This window comes from Alexandromys fortis, unplaced genomic scaffold (genome assembly GCF_014885135.2).
Source record: "Alexandromys fortis isolate MF-2015 unplaced genomic scaffold, M_Fortis_MF-2015_v1.1 scaffold_31, whole genome shotgun sequence".
In the NCBI taxonomy this organism is placed as follows: Eukaryota; Metazoa; Chordata; class Mammalia; order Rodentia; family Cricetidae; genus Alexandromys; species Alexandromys fortis.
Genome location: NW_026067974.1, coordinates 9,657,873 through 9,674,714, shown reverse-complemented (window position 1 = coordinate 9,674,714; position 16,842 = coordinate 9,657,873). Strand labels below are relative to the sequence as shown.

The 16,842-nt window shown below is 50.1% G+C and overlaps 2 protein-coding genes across 2 annotated transcripts in view; one reads left to right on the top strand and one right to left on the bottom strand.

Moving 5' to 3' along the window:
* Pip4k2b (phosphatidylinositol-5-phosphate 4-kinase type 2 beta) overlaps positions 1-7,599 on the top strand; it is a 29,215-nt gene extending 21,616 nt beyond the window's left edge. The window contains exons 7-10 of the mRNA XM_050156898.1: positions 110-223; positions 1,766-2,030; positions 2,432-2,535; positions 3,854-7,599. Of these exons, the coding sequence (XP_050012855.1) occupies positions 110-223; positions 1,766-2,030; positions 2,432-2,535; positions 3,854-3,934 (564 nt within the window). The 3' untranslated portion in view covers positions 3,935-7,599. The remainder of the gene's footprint in view (positions 1-109; positions 224-1,765; positions 2,031-2,431; positions 2,536-3,853) is intronic.
* Positions 7,600-8,923: 1,324 nt separating this feature from the next.
* Positions 8,924-16,842, bottom strand: part of Psmb3 (proteasome 20S subunit beta 3) — a 9,143-nt gene continuing 1,224 nt past the window's right edge. Inside the window, exons 3-6 of the mRNA XM_050157047.1 lie at positions 14,314-14,374; positions 10,659-10,836; positions 10,104-10,198; positions 8,924-9,040 (exon numbers count right to left, since the gene is read on the bottom strand). Of these exons, the coding sequence (XP_050013004.1) occupies positions 8,992-9,040; positions 10,104-10,198; positions 10,659-10,836; positions 14,314-14,374 (383 nt within the window). The 3' untranslated portion in view covers positions 8,924-8,991. The remainder of the gene's footprint in view (positions 9,041-10,103; positions 10,199-10,658; positions 10,837-14,313; positions 14,375-16,842) is intronic.

Here is a 16,842-nt window from a genome sequence, read left to right as displayed (position 1 = left end):
TCTGTCGGCTCCTGTCCTGGGCTGAGCGTCTTGTGCTAAAGCTCCTTACCCTCTCTGCACGCTGCTCCCATCCTGCCTGCCTGACCTGACCGTGCTGTTGCTCTCCCAGGCCAAGGATTTGCCCACATTCAAAGATAATGACTTCCTCAATGAAGGGCAGAAGCTGCACGTGGGAGAAGAGAGTAAGAAGAACTTCCTGGAAAAACTGAAGCGAGACGTCGAGGTACTACCTCACCGTTGCCTGCCTCCTCTTCCCAGATCAGGGCCTGCTTTAACCTTCAGCAATTGGAACTCATTGTTCCCAGGAGTTCACTGGACGGGTGGTGGGGTGAGCAGCGTCAGCAGTGCCGGTGGGAGGTGCGCCTCCAGCATTCCATAGGGGCGTGACTGTATCAGTTCCTTTTCTGTGACAAAAGCCCGTGAGGCAACTTTTAGAAGAATGCGTTTAATTGGCTTACAGTTTCAGAGGGCGGGAGTCCATTATGGGCTAGAACAGCTGAGAGCTCACATCTAACCACAAGCAGGAGGCAGAGAGCATGGTAGCAATGGCCCAGGTCTTCGGAAACCCCAAAGCCCACCTCAGTGACACACCTCCTCATGAGGCCACACCTCCCAATCCTTCCCAAACAGTTCCAGCAACTGGGGACCAAGCATTCAAACACACGGGCCCATGGGGGCGTTCTCATGCTAAGCTCCACACATACCGTTTTTTTCCAGTGGGGCATTTGTGAGCGGCGTGGCATGCTTCCTTCCTGTCTTTAGGAGTCTTCTCACACATGGAGCGCTGGGAAGCCAAGCAGACTGCCTGAGTCCCCAGGGGAGGGTCTAGAATTCTTCCCCGCTGCACACGGCTTCTTTTGACTTTAGGTGGAGAGTGATGGGCTGGACTGGAGCTGCCTTTTGCTCGAGTTGTTTTATTTTTTTATTTATTTTTTTTTCCCGAGACAAGGTTTCTCTTTGTAGTAGCCTTGGCTATCCTGGAACTGGCTCTGTAGATCAGGCTGGCCTTGAACTCACAAAGATCTGCCTGCCTCTGTCTCCCAAGTGCTGGGATTAAAGGCCTGCGCCACTACCACTCAGCACAGCCCGTGTTCTTAACTGCTGAGCCAGTTCTTTAGCTTGGTCCCATGTGTTAAATACATTTTTAAAAATTCTTTTTTGTTTTGAGACAGTCCCTTTTTTTTTTGGTGTGGCAGGGGCAGGTGGAGTGTGAGACGGGTCCCTCTGTGCAGCCCTGGCTGTCCTCAAATTCACGTAGATCTCCCTGCCTCTGCTTCTGCCTCCAGAGTGCTGGGGGAAAGAAATTGTGCATGACCACACCCAGCTGGTAAAAACAGTTCTGAATCCCAGCCTGCTCTATTGGCTTGAGAGTTTTGGTCTGAGATAGACCACTGGCCGGCCCAGTCTCTCCACAGTGCGGCATCCTCTATGTCTGTCCTCCAAGCCGCTTCTGGCAGCTTTTCCGGCAGTGAGCACTTTGACCTTTACCCTCCAGCCTGTGCCTGAGGAGCTCTTCTTCATTCTGCATCCTTGTGTCTGCCCTCAGGGAGTCCTCTCGCCCCACTGCCCCTTATACCTCCTTGTCCTGCTGAGTGATTGCCTGCCCTTAAACACCCTCTCATGGTAGAGACAAGTGTCTTACTCGTGCTCCATTTTTGAAGCCCGTGTAGAAGTGAATGGAAAGGGTTGCTTTCTTTCCTTCTGGATGCCACCGCGGCATCCCGTGTAACCGCTTCCTTCCATCTTCCTGTTCTCCCCTCCATAGTTCCTTGCCCAGCTAAAGATCATGGACTACAGTCTACTGGTGGGCATCCACGACGTAGACCGGGCAGAGCAGGAGGAGATGGAGGTAGAAGAGCGAGCAGAGGACGAGGAATGCGAGAACGATGGGGTGGGCGTGGGCGGTAGCCTTCTCTGCTCCTACGGCACGCCTCCAGATAGCCCCGGCAACCTCCTCAGCTTCCCCCGGTTCTTTGGACCAGGCGAGTTCGACCCCTCTGTCGACGTCTATGCCATGAAAAGCCATGAAAGTAAGTAGGAGCTTGTGCCACTCTGCCCAGCCAGCCCTGAGTGCTTCTGCTCGCTGTTGGGGTTTGGGGTGTCTGCATCCCTGCCTCATTCCTTGCTGACCCGCCACCTCCTGCCTACAGGCTTCTGGTTAAGGTCACCCTGAGAACTGGAACCTGGGTTGTGGTTTTTTCTCTCAGGTCCTTGTCATCTCTCTGGCTGTCTTGGGTAATAAGACCTAGTTCGTAGGAAGGACAAGCCCTTTTGTAGGGCAGCTTTGGTCCCACGGAGTAGCTGATGGTCGAAGGAGATGGGACTATAAGGGATCCTTTGCTTTCCTGACTCCAAATGACCGAGAAGTTCTGAACCTTGGGTCCAGGGGTTATGGGTGCTTCAGCCTTTATCTGTTGTCTCCTTTGTCCAGGCGCCCCGAAGAAGGAGGTCTATTTCATGGCCATCATCGATATCCTCACACCGTATGATGCTAAGAAGAAAGCTGCACATGCTGCCAAAACAGTGAAGCACGGGGTGAGTTCAGTCTCCTGCCAGGGCCCAGCCCAGTGGAGAGCATCTGCACCCTCCTCAGAGCGCCGGGAGGGCAGTCTTGGCCTTCTACCCAATAGAGAGGAAGAGCAGCCTGACTGCTTCCTCCTCGTGCTCCCTCCTGCCTCCCCTGTGCTCCCTACCACCTCCCCTGTGCTCCCTCCTGCCTTCCTGTGTGTTCCCTACTGCCTTCAAATGTTTCCTACTTACTGCCTTCTCTGTGCTCCCTACTGCCTCTCCTTGTGCTCCCTACTTACTGCCTCCCCTGTGCTCCCTATTGCCTTCCTGTGTGCTCCCTTCTGCCTTCTCCGTGCTCCCTATTGCTTCTTCTTGTGCTCCCTACTTACTGCCTCCCCTGTGCTCCCTACTGCCCTCTCAGTGCTCCCTACCATCTCCCCTGTGCTCTCTTGCCTTCCCCGTGCTCCCTCCTGCCTCCCCTGTGCTCCCTCCTGCCTCCCCTGTGCTCCCTACTGCCTCCCCTGTGCTCTCTCCTGCCTTCCCCTGTGCTCCCTACCACCTGCCTTGTGCTCCGTTCCCTGCCTAACCAGGTAATAAACAACTTGTTTTTCCCTGGAGTTGTCTGGCCTTTTCCCCCGGGCGGCCGGGCATGCTGTGCATCTTGTTAGATACCAAGAATAGCCCAGTTTCCATGCTCGCACTGCTCCCCACAGGCCAGTTCTCGGGCTGCTGGCTGCTACTCTCCACACCTGGCCCTCACAGAGACCAGAGCCTTTGTTTCTACTGCTTCCATGGTCCATCAGTCAGACAGCTCTGACGTGGTACATGCGCCACTTCCTGAGATGGCCTGTGGTCAGGCTCATGGCCTCATGACACATCGGTGCTCAGGATGCTGAGGCAAGAAGACTGTGTCAGTCAAGAATAGCATGAAACACACATCCAAAACTATCTTTAGAACAATTGTTTTTTTGTCTAAGACAGTGGTTCTCAGCCTGCGGTTTGCAGCCCCTTTGGGGGTCACATGACTCTTTCACAGGGGTCGCATATCAGATGCCTACATTACAGTTCATAACAGCAGCAAAGTTTTACTCATGAAGTAGCAATGAAATAATGTTATGCTTGGGGGTCAGCGCAACACGAGGAACTGTATTAAAGGGTCACACATTAGGAAGGTTGAGAACCACTGATCTAAGATTAAGTGGTTTTTTTTTTTTCTTCGTTTGTTTGCTTGCTTTTTGTTTAAAAAAAGAAAAGAAAAGGAAGCAAGTAGAAAGGCTCCATCAGACTCGGTCCCCTCAGCTGTCCCCTCCCCGTCTGACCTGAGTCTGCATCTTGTGTGTTCCAGGCAGGGGCTGAAATCTCCACTGTGAACCCGGAGCAGTACTCGAAACGCTTCAATGAATTCATGTCCAACATCCTGACGTAGTCGTCTCTACCTTCTGCCAGGGCCAGACTGCTGGACAAGGGGTCGGGGTCGGGAGAGGGAAAGGGTGTGTTTGGGCTAGAGAGGGTAGGGAGCAGAGGGGGGTCAGGAGGGCTTTAGTAGAGGGGCTCAGCCTGTGACACAGGACACAGAGCAGCGCTACAGGGAGACATGCTGTTTGTGCGTGTGCCCATAGGATGTAGCCTTCCTTCCTGCCCACCCTTGATAGGGTTCCCTCTTCGGTATCTTGTAACCTTTGTGATACCTTGGGGCTAGAGATGACTTGGTGGGTTTATTTGGGTTTGTCTCTGAAAATCATCGCTGCGGGTTTGCTATTTATACTGCTCCACGTCATCACCCTAGCCGCCCTCCCTGTCCTGTCCGGCTCTCGGTTCCCTTCAGTTAAGACTGGCACAGGGGCCATGAGCATCAAGTGCGCTGACCCCGCGCGAGGAGGCCAGACGCCTCTGGCAGCCATGTTTTGGTCTCTCCTAGACGGACTTTTGAATTTCCTGGAGTATGTGCATAGTTTCCCTCCATGTTTCCACCTCGGGTTCAAGTGAACTGTCGCATCCACTTCTCCACGCTGCCCTCGCGGAAGAACATTGCAGGCTGACCCCAGCATCTTGGACCAGAGTCAGAGGCCTCAGGGGGGAACAGGTTCATCTTCATGAGATGGTGAGTGCCCTCAGACAGCTGGTTCTCAAAGAACCCGGTGTTCACCAACCCAGCCATCTGCGCCTCCGACCTGGAACTTGGATGTCTGTCAAGCCTGCTCCCCACTGGCTCAAGGCGAACTAGAGAGCATCTTCGCATTATCAGGACCCCTGTGTTTCAATGGCTGTTTCTCTTTGGATAAAAATCCCAGAAACTAATACAGGTCGTGTGCATCATCCACATCCTAACTCCTGACCTCTGCGTGCAGTCATCTGTAACTGGCCTTGGTCAGGGGCAGAGCCCTAAGTACCTGGGTGCTCCCTGCAGAGACACCGCTCCGAGCCCCAGCCTACCGCATAGGTGTCTGGCCCCCCGTGCCTGTGATTTCTCAACCTGGACAGCTTCAGCCAGCAAGGTGCTCCACCTGAGCTTGCCTGAGTCATTTGAGGATGTGACCCAGGAAAGCCTATTTGGAGGCCAGATGTGGGGTTTGACCCATCCCCAGCCTCAGGGCTGATTTTCCTTGTTGCCCCTCACCCTTTCTGAACTTGGGGTCTGCCTACAGGCCTCCTTGGGAAAGAGCGACGCACCCTGCAGCCTCCTTCGGGATTCGGGCCCAGGGCCTCAGAAGGGAGCTACACAAGTCATTCTGATGCCCCCAGAGCAACTGGTGGCCAGGAAGAAAAATGGCCCTGTTGGGCTGCACTGGGAGAGGTACATTCCTGCCTCCTCCCAACCCTCAGAAGGAATCAGGATTTAGGATGAGATGGAAAATGTGTAGATAACCCCAAAGATGTGAAGCGGGTTTGTGGAACTATCTCGGGTGAATAGTTGACTTCCTGTGACTGCCCCCCAAACTAGCTGAGCTCAGCTTTGGAGAGCAAGAGCCATTGTGTGGTGTCCTCCCTACCCAGCGCTAAAGGAAGCAGTCTTGGGCTTCTTTCTCTAGGGCTGCCACATTGGGTCGAAGGCCTTCTGGTGAGGCAGATGGGAGCCACACTTCTTCCCAAGAAGAGTATAGATAAGGTTCTGGGGAGCAGAGCCACAAGGGTCTTGGGGAAGTACTTAGAACCAATGGTTCAAGGAGAAATGTTTTAATTTAGGAGAGGGTTATATAGGAATAATGTCTGGACGTGATTTCCCACCTAACAATCAAGGGTGAAAAATCCGGATCCGCTCCAGTAGCCCCAAGCTTGGAAGGTGAGGTTCCTGGCTGATCCTATTGTCATGTGTATGAAAAGTGTAACAATCTTATCATGCAACTATCAGATCTAACTTGTTTAACATTGAGTTTGTGGGGATTTGTTTTTTGTGGGTTTTTTTTTTTGTATATTGTTTACAATTTTGAGAGGTAGCATTCTGTTTCAAATGCTCTTTGTTTTCCTGACAGTATTGTTGAGTGGGTCAAAATATTTGAGCTGTGGTTTGGTGGACTTTATTTACATTGTTTTTTTTTAAAAGGTCATTCTCTGTGCTGTCTCCAAAACCTCTGGTTTGGCCCTCTGATTGCTTTGGCATTCATATGTTTAAAAGCTATTTATCTTGGTTCATACAAGTTTTCTTCCTCTTTGTGACAAAGATGTGCTATTTGACTTCAATCTCAAAGTGATCTCTCTCTCTCTCTCTCTCTCTCTCTCTCTCTCTCTCTCTCACACACACACACACACACACACACACACACACACACACACACACACACCACACACCTGCGCCCTCTTATGAGATCCCACCATTCACTTTCTGGACATCAAGCAAGAGCCAGGAAGAACAGCCCAACCATCTTATGGCATCCAGAATCATTTTGGGTCTTCCAGGAGTAGAACTTTAAGAGTAAAGACCCAGACAGTTGGGTGAGGCCTGAGTGCAGAAAGGGGACGGAATCCTATCTCATCAGGCCACTTACTGTGTAGTGTCCAGTTACAATTTCTCTGGTTCCCACCCCTCTAGTACCCAGCTGACGTGAGGGTACTGTGAAGACTCTAACAGACTAAATGGCCTCAGGCTGTGTTCCCAGCGGAAGCCCTTGCTTGTCGGGCGTGCAGGGCAGGACTAGGAGCAAGGCTCTGCAGCAACGCTCAATCTCTCCTCATCTAGCTCAGGGGTTACTGGTCTGTGGCTGGCGCCATGAGTGGCCCCCAGGCTGTTCTCAGTGGCACTGTAGTTCCCCCCCCCCACAGGCAGCTCTTCCTCTTCCCTCCCCAAATCATTTTTCTTCATCCTGGGCTTTAGGCATGAACAGGTCGGGTCCCCTGGTAGTGCTCAGGGCAGAAGCCGCTGGAGTCCTGCCGAGCCCTGCCCTCTTCAGTGTGCCAGGCCTGCCTGGGGAGGTGGACCAAAGACCAGGACTTCCTCAGTAGCCAGTTCCATCCCCCAGTTGTCTTTATCGATTCAGGTTGAGAGGGAAGAACTTTAGCTGTTTCTAGCACTTGACCTTCTCCAAAGTGTGACAGCGGCTGTGGTTTCCTGAGTTTAGAGACCACCTCTTTGTGGCAGTAATGGGGGCTGGGGTCCAAAGGGAAACACATTTAGACAGCTGCTCAAAATCTGCCATCCTAGTCCTCTGAAGTATGCCACTTAGGAAGAGTGAGTCAAGGAGAATGAGACTCAGCTGTCCATCAGCAGGTTGACACCAGGAAGGAGGCTGGGTAAGGGAACTAGAAGAGCTTGTCACTTACCTGCCTGCAGCCCATTCTGTTAAGGGGGAGTCCTTACATTTGGGGAGGGGCATCTGCTCAGCACATCTTGGCAGCAGGTCAGAACATTGAACACACAAAATGTGGATGAAGTCTGGATTCGCCTTTGGGACCGCAGGATTAAAGTACCACCCGCCACCTGTGACTTCTCCATTTCCGGCTGCAAGTTCCATTTTTTTTAAAATAGGAATTTTCACCCCTGTGCTTGTCTAATGTCTGCTCTGAACAGTTCGAGCCCCTGTTACTGTTTTAAAATGCATGCGTGTTAAAATGAATCTCCAACTGGAGGACAAAATAAAACTCAAAAAGCTTTGTGTACATCTGGTATGTGAGTCCTTTGATGCAGCCACCCCTCTAAAATTAGAATCCTGTCCCCGTTTTAGAGGCACGGGCAAAGTCAGTGTATGGTTTGGAGAAGCAATACAACAGCCCACTCTAACATGCAATGGTCAGGTCCCAGCTCTGGGTGGGACACTCTAACATGCAATGGTCGGGTCACAGCCCTGGGTGGGACACTCTGAGATGCAATGGTAGGGTCATAGCACTGGGTGGGATGCTGACAAATAAGCACCATGTACCGCCCCTTCCCTCACTTCAGCTATGGACAGACAGTGGCTAGGAGCCGTATCTCCCAACTGGCTGTGGCCTTGACTGCAGCATCCCTGTGTGCCTCCAACTTTCCATCTGCATGTGTGTGTACCTTATAGTACTTGGGCTGGGGGTGTTTCTCAGTGATACAGTGCTTGCCTAGCATGTGCAAGGTTCTTGGTTCCATTCCCAGTGCGTGCGTGTTTGCACGTGCGCACGCGCGCGCACACACACACACAGTTTAGTAGCTCTCAATGTGGATCTGGAGCAGCCATTATCAGTGGCACCTGAGATTCAGAAACAAAACTCTTAGCTCATCCCAGACCTTCTGATTCAGAAAAGTTAAAAAAAAAAAAAAAAGGCAGCCAGATCCCACCATGGTTGTGTGTACGGAAGGCAGACACAAGCCTGGGCTGTGGTCAGTGGTAGACTACTTCCCATTATTGAAGGCCTTGGGCTCGATTCCCCCACCCAGACACTGCAAACAATTATTTTAAACAGGAGCGAGTTTGAATGGGCCCTCCAGACAATACAGAAGCTGCCCGGGAACCATGCAAACATCCACTTACTGGGGCACTGCATCTGCTGCAGGTTTCAAGATAAGCTACTGGGTCTTATCTTTACTTGGTGCTCCAAGTACTCGGTCAATGAAATCATGGTGAAGGAGACCACGCGCCACCATCCCAAGTGATGAACTGAAGACGAAGATAAAAGCTGGCCTCGACTGTTCATGGGTCCTTGGCCAGATTCCACTGTGGCCCTGAGTAATGGAAGACCGCCAACAGAGCTTCGTGAAGGAGGTCTAGGTTTGGGGGTCAAACAGAACACCAGTTCATAATCTTGCAACACCACTTAGCAAGTGGATTTGGACACTTGTGTGAGTGACCAGGCCAGCACAGCGCAGGCGTCAGCTGGTGACTAGGAAGGAGACCATGTGTGCCAACGAACCAAGGCAAGTCCAGAGAAAACGGCTGGGTGTTGCTCGGTAGCAGAACGTGCGCCCAGCATGGCCAAGGGCCTGGGTTCAATTCCTGGCACCAAACAAAGGCAAGCAGGAGTGAAAGAGAAGCAATTTTATTAAAAAGAAAAATAACAAAAGGAAACCGGGACCAGAGCGCAGGGTTAGTCCATCCGGGCCTTCAGTGTCCTGGTGGTGATCTTGTCCTTTTCGCTGCCAAGGGAGAAAAATCACACATGCAAATAATCAGATCTACTGTTCCCCCCACCCGCCTCCCCTCGGTCCTCAGCTGTAACACGGGCAAGGCTGCCCGGCACCTGCTGCCCTCAGGCTCTTATGAAGGCGGCATGGGCAGGGCAGGTGAGTTTTTCTCCAGACATGGTTTGGGTTGCACCAAGACACAGGCCTACAGAACACCCGTGCCTCACTGCAGTGGGCACAGGAACTCAATTCTACTTTTCATGGTAAATAAGCAGGACATTAGGACACTAGTCCATTCTGTCAGGTTCCTGGTGAGAGCCTTGGACAAACAGAGAGAGCTTCTCGGGTCTGGCTAGGGACTGGGATGTGGGACGGGAACCATGCGCACAGCTCTGGGCTGCAGACCGGAGGGCTGTGGAGGAAGCAGAGCCGCAGGCATTCAAGTGGCAGGAAGGCACTGCCCGTGGTCATCCCTGATACTGTGGGGACACTATTAGGGAAGGAAAGACATGCCCACTGTGAGGAGACTCAGGGTCCCAGAGTGCCATCCGACAGGGGCCTGGAGGGTCTGAGCAGCACCTAGCTGCTTACTCTAGCAGAGCGCTCGCTGCTGCTGCTCTGGGCCGACTGTTGGCTCATTCCTTCCTTCTCTGTCCCCTCCTTTTTTTCTTTTGGTTTTTCGAGACAGGGTTTCTCTGTGGTTTTGGAGCCTGTCCTGGAACTAGCTCTTGTAGACCAGGCTGGTCTGAACTCAGAGATCCGCCTGCCTCTGCCTCCCAAGTGCTGGGATTAAAGGCGTGCGCCACCACCGCCCGGCTTCTCTGTCCCCTTCTTATTTTGAGGTATGGATTAACTTTTTAGCTCAGGCTAATCTTGAATTCAAAATCCTCCTGCCTCAGCCTCCCCAGTGCCGAGAATAGGTATGTCCCCCACCTTGTCACTCTCACCACGCTCTGCCTCCAGAGGCACCCCACTACCCCGACACTGCTGAGGGCTCACAGGGAAGTGGTGTGCTGGTGGGGAAGGAGGAGCTCACGCGTGAGAAGGTTCTAGACTCCTCCCAGCTCATACTCACATGATGTGGACAATGACGCCCATGCCCGAGACAGCATCCCGGTCCACGGCGTTCAGCATGGCTTGGGAAATGGTCTCAAACAGGTGTTCTGGATCCTGCCAACAGAGCAGGGCTTTCAGACTGGGGCGTGTTCCTTCCCAGCCCTCTTAAGTTTTGAAACCCCAGCTGCCCTGCTCTAGTCCCTGTCAGTGCGTGGTGTGGGGGCTGGGTCCTTGGATATAGGAACTTCTCAGCTCCTTCCTCGGGACGAAACAGGATGAAGGAACACTTCAAGCCTGAAAGCATGATCTTGGGCAAGTGTCATAATTACATCCTCTGACAGAGCCTCAGTTCCTCCATTGTAAAATGAAGAGTAGCTCTGCTTGGTTCAGGGTGGGTCAACAGAGGCGACGCTCCTCCCGGCCAGCCAGCCCAGGTGGAACTTCTGGAGACCCTCAAACGGGGCAGCAGGCTGCTCGTTTGCCACTCCCTCATCTCCACTTCCTGCTGTACAAACACATCTGTCTATGAGGCCATGGGTTCAGGGGCCAGCCCTGCCAGGGGGTGCTAACTCACCATGTTGGGCTCCCAGAGAGACTCGCACATCCCATACATCTGTTCGGAGCAGGTACCACTGACCACAAAGTCGTCAGTTACCATGGGGCAGCCAATGAGGTCTAGAGAGCAAATGAAGGGCTTAAAGGTCTTCGGGTCCAACCCGGCAATGACAGGCTCTGTGTAGTAGGGACCAAACCTGTGGCCAGGGTGAGAGAGAGTCCAGAGGTCAGGGTTCCTGGCTTTCACACTCGTCTGTTCAGACCAGGGAGGCTATCGGGAAACTCAAAGTGGCTGGACTTGGTGGCACGCATCTCATCCTGGTATCCAAGAGGCAGGAGGACTGAGCTGGACAACCCACACTACAAAGAAAACCCTCTGGGATCTTAATGGCAAGTTCAAGCTAAGCATGATGACACACACCCTTGATACCAACATTTGGAGGCAAGTGCATCTCTGTGAGTTTGAGGTCAGCCTGGTCTACATAGTGATTTAGAGTTCAGCCAGGGCTATACAGAGACCCCGTCTCAAAAAGTAAACAGACAAAAGACAAAAAAAAAAAAAAAAAAAAAAAAAAAAGGCTGAGTACTGAATGGCCAGTCCCAGTACAAACCACCTGTGTATCTCCTTGGTTTGTAGCACTTTTTTTTTGTTCGTTTGTTTTTGTTGTTTGAGATAGTACTTCTATGTGTCCTAGAACTCACTCTGTAGACCAGGCTGGCCTCAAACACACAGATATCCACCTGCCTCTGTGCTGTAGGACACTGTAAAGATTTGTCACTCGTATTGGTTTAATAAAATGCTGATTGGTCAGAAGCCAGGCAGAAAGTATAGGTGGGGCAACCAGACTAGGAATAATTCTGGGAAGTGGGGGGGTCACTAGCCAGAAGCAAGATAAGAATGCCTTAATGAGAAAAAGTACCAAGCCACGTGGCTAAACATAGACAAAAATTATGGGTTAATTTAAGTTGTAAGAGCTAGATAACAGGGGGCTGGAGAGATGGCTCAGTGGTTAAGAGCATTGCGTGCTCTTCCAAAGGACCTGAGTTCAATTCCCAGCAACCACATGGTGGCTCACAACCATTTGTAATGGGGTCTGGTGCCCTCTTCTGGCCTGCAGGCAATTCTGCAAACAATATTGTATCCATAATAAATAAATAAATATTTTAAAAAAAAGAAAAGAAAAAAGAGCTAGATAATAATAAGCCTAAGCTAATGGGCCAAACAGTTTATAATTAGTAAGCCTCTGTATCTTTCTTCGGGACTTAACGGCTGCTGGACTGGGCAGGACAGAAACTTCTGTCTACACCTCTGCCTCCTCCCAAATGCTGTCTGATGGTTTGTGGCACTTTTTTTTTTCTTTCAAGACAAGAGTTTCTCTGTATAGCCTTAGCCGGCTTGGCACAGACCTTTAATCCCAGCACTCGGAAGACAGAGGCAGGCAAATCTCTGTGAGTTCAAGGCCAGCCTGGTCTACAAGAGCTAGTTCCAGAACAACCAGGGCTGTTACACAGAGAAACCCTGTCTCAAAAAGACAAAACAAACAAATAAATAAAGGTGTGTACCACCACTGCCTGGCTTGTAGCTCTTTATAAAATTGAGTGTGTGTGTGTGAGGGTATGTACATGTGGAGGTCGGGGCAACTTGCATAAGTTAGTTTTCCTTCCACCCATGTGGTCCTGGGAATTAAACTTGGCTAGCAGTATTTTTGAGGACATGGGAATCAGAAATAGCAAATTCCAGGACAGCCAAGAACTGCTATACAGAGTAGAACATCTGCCTAGTCTGTGCAAGGCCTAGGTTCTATCCATGCACTGACTAGGAAAAAAGCAACAACACAAGTTTGAGGGGCTGGACAGATGGCTCAGTGGTTAAGAGCGCTGGCTACTCTTCTAGAGGACCTGAGTTCAATCCCCAGCACCCACATGATGGCTCACAACCGTCTATAGTGGGATCTGATGTCTTCTGGCATAATACACATGCAGATAGAGCACTCAATATGTAAAATAAATAAATAAACCTTAAAAAAAAAAAAAAGGATGCTTCTCTTTGTGGAGCTGAAGCCAGGCAGCCTCCAACTTTATATGTATCTGATTTTGAACTCTTGATCCTCCTTCTTCCAACTACCCATGCTGTGATGGCAGGTGTATGTCACCAGGTCAAACAGGATAATTTGATGCTCTTAACCGATATGCGGCCTCTCCAGCCCTGCCCCCATTTTCGTTTTTGTGAAGAACCTTTCTATAAACCTTAATGCACTTCAAAACAAAAGGCTGAGGAGAAAAGAAAATGAGAACAACAAACCACACTTCAGGGCTGGAGAGATGGCTCAGTGGTTAAGAGCATTGCCTGCTCTTCCAAAGGTCCTGAGTTCAATTCCCAGCAACCACATGATGGCTCACAGCTATCTGTAATGAGGTCTGGTGCCCTCTTCTGGTCTGCAGACACACACACACACACACACACACACACACACACACACACACAAAGAATATTGTACAGTAAATAAATACATATTAAAAAATGTGGGAAATCCAAATTTAAAAAAAAAAATACACACACACTTCGATTTGTATCCTAGATGGAAGGAAAAGATAACCATGGGGTCTCCCTTGAGCTCCACCCCAGTTTCTGTGTGTAATTTTACTAATAAAACTAACACACTGGGGCTGGAGAGATGGCTCAGAGGTTAAGAGCACTGGTTGCTCTTTCCAGAGGTCCTGAGTTCAATTCCCAGCAACCACATGATGGTTCACAACCATCTATAATGAGATAAGGTATCCTGGCATGAATGCAGGTAGAAGACTGTATACATAATAAACAAATAAAATCTTTAAAAAAAAAAATTAAAAAAATTAAATAAATAAAACTAACACACTGGGGCTGGTTAAGAGCACTTGCTGCTGGGGGCTGGAAAGATGGCTCAGCAGTTAAGGGCATGGACTGCTCTTCCAGAGGATACGGGTTCAATTCCCAGCACCTACATGGCAGCTCACAACTGTCTGTAACTCCAGTTCCAGGGGACCATGACACTCTCACCCAGACATACATGGAGGCAAAACACCAATGCACATAAAATAAAAATAAACAAATCATTAAAAAAAAAAAAGAGAGAGTGAGAGAGAGAGAGAGCACTTGTTGCTCTTGCAGAGGACCTGGATCTGCTTCCCAGCAACCACATGACACCAATTACAGGACAACAGGGTGCACATCCATGCACATAAAAACAAAGAGCAAACCCATCAATCCCTAGAATCTAGAACCTAGGTCAAATAATGTTGCAAAACTCCCAGCAAGTTCATGGGGTTATCTGATTCCCTGCTGCGAGAGCCAAGCAAATTCATAAACTACCTCATTCTGTTTCTATTTGATTGTCAGACAGACCCAGAGAATTCAGAGGTATCAAAGAGACTGCTGCCCGTCAGAATGGGAGGACAGGTCATATGAGCCAGATAGCCTCGGGGCCAGCCTGGTGTATGCGAGATCCAGGCCAGCCATGGCTAGAGTGAGTCTGTCTCAGACAGGAAGGACGGGGGAGGGGAGGAAGGAGAGAAAGGTGAGAAATGAAGGAAAGGAGGCCAGGGAGAAACTGTCCCCACAGCCCCGCCCCATTACTCCGCCTCGCTAAGTCTCTGCACCTCCACACTCCCCCACAGCCAGCCTTGCTCCCACTCACCGTTTCTCATACAAGAGGTTGGCCACCATGCTCATGAGGGTGTAGGGCTTGATCTGCCGACCTTCCTTCAGCTCATACAGGTTCAGCCGGAACTTGAGGCGCTGGGCACTGGGGTAAAAGTAGGGAGTGAGTCATTGCTAAAAGGCCTTCAGCCTGCACGGCCAGGAGTAGCACAGGAGACATCCCCTTTCTGTCCCGACCAGAAGGATGGAGCCGCTGCATACAAAGGACGACCTTGTGCCCCCCAACGCCTCCTCAGAGTCCCAGCATGGTCCCCACATAGAACACACCAAAGGTGGCATTAAAACAGAAAGACAAATCAGCATCAGGGCTGGAGAGAAGGTTTTTAGTGGTTAAGAGCACTTGATTTTGAAGCCAGCCTGGTCTACGAGAGCTAGTTCCAGGACAGGCTCCAAAGCTACAGAGAAACCCTGTCTCAAACAAAAAACAAACAACAACAACAAAAAAACACTTGTTTTTGTGAAGGGCCTAGGTTCGATTCCCAGCACCCACATACACACCCTCAGACACCAAGCAAGCATGTGGTGCACAGACATACATGCAGGCAAAGCACTCATGAATAAAATTTTTAAAAATTAAAAAAGTTGGGGCTTGGCAGTGATAGCACATGCCTTTAATCCCGGCACTTGGGAGGCAGAGGCAGGCGGATCTCTGTGAGTTCGAGGCCAGCCTGGTCTACAGATTGAGTTCCAGGACAGCCAAGGCTACAAAAAGAAACCTGTCTCAAAAAAAAAAAAAGTTGGGGTGGAGTGATGATGGTTCAGCACTAAGAGCAGTGACTGCTCTTCCAGAGGACAGGGTTCGATTCCTAGCACCCACATGGCACCCTGACACCCACACACAAGCATACATGCAAGCAAAACACCAATGCACATAAAATAAGAATAAATAATTATTAAAAAAAAAAGCTGTCTCAAAAAAAAAAAAAAAACACCACCTTTCCCTATAACACGTAACAGCCCTAACTATTGGATCTCAGTCTCCGCCTGCTCACAAGAGGAACTGTCTTGGAAATGTCACTTGACAACGGACCTGCTGCGCACTAGACTGGATGCCTTATATGAAATGGCCTTGTTTCCGATCACTTTTTAATATGGAACAGTCCCCGGGGTTTTCAAACACCCTGGGCTCCGATGTGCTGAGACAATGTAAATGCCATGAGAATGGTCCTTCTAGCCCAGTGTCTGGGAACACCGACAGGAAAAACACTGAGCATGTTTAGTACAGATGCAATCTTTTCCTCTGGCTCTGTAGCCCAGGCTAACCTGGAACTCACTAGGTATTCCAGCTAACCTTGAGGTAGGTGTCATTCTCCTTCCTCAGGCTCCCTAATGCGGGATTATACACAGGAACCACCATGATCATCTTTTTTCCTTTAGCAAATGCTAGAGATTAAACCCGGGGCCTTATGCTTGCTAAACATACATTATTCTCCCATCGAATTATAGCCCCATTCCAGCAGAATATTTTCATTCAAGTTAGACCGATCTGATGCAGAACCTTTAGACACAGAAGGTGGGCTGCATTACATTTAAAAGGCCCTGGGGTGGGGGTGGAGGGGAGAAGGGGCTGCCTGGGGAGATGGCTCAGTGGGTAAGAGCACTGGCTGTTCTTCCAGAGAACCCAGGTTCAATTCCCAGCATCTATACAGGAGCTAACGCCTTTTGCAAGTCCAGTTCTGGGGAATCCAACAACCTCTTCTGGCCTCTGGGGGCCGACATGCAGATGGTGCACAGGCGTACATGTGGCAAAACACCCATACACATAAAATAATAAAATAAGTCTAATAATAATAATAATAAGGACATGGGGGTTAGGCATGAGGATGTAGCTCCACAGCACATCACATGTTTAAGCATTTAAATCCTGGTCTCAGTTTCTTTCGCCTCTCAACAGTCACTGAGGCCAATCAGTGACAGTCTGCAGGGTACCATCCCTGAAGACAGTGAGTTGGTCAACAGGCAAAACCACCTAATACCAAGCCTGCCTAGTCCAGTTCCTAAAACCCACTTGGTACCCTGACCTCCAAACACACGTGGCACCTGAGCATACAAACACAATAATAATAATAATTTTAAAATGTAGGGGCTGGAGATACGGCTCAGTAGTTAAGAGCACTGACTACTCTTCCAGAAGAACTGACTTCTATTCCCAGCATCCACATAGCAGCTCACACAACCACTGGGGGGAAGAGGGGGAAGGCAGCTGTCCAATGCCCTCTTCTGGCCTCTGCAGGTACTGCATACATGTGGTGCACAGACATATATATAGGCGAAACACCCATACACATAAATTAAAAATAAGAAAAATAATAATAAATATATTTTATTTTTCAAAGTTCCGTCCTTGCTTTCCCCCATCGCTAACCACAGCAATCAAAACCTGCACACTCGGACACTCGGGCTGCGGTGGCGCACGCCTTTGATCCCAGCACTCTCGGAGTTCAAGGCCAGCCTGTTCTACAAGAGCTAGTTCCGGGACAGGCACCAAAGCTACAGAGAAACCCTG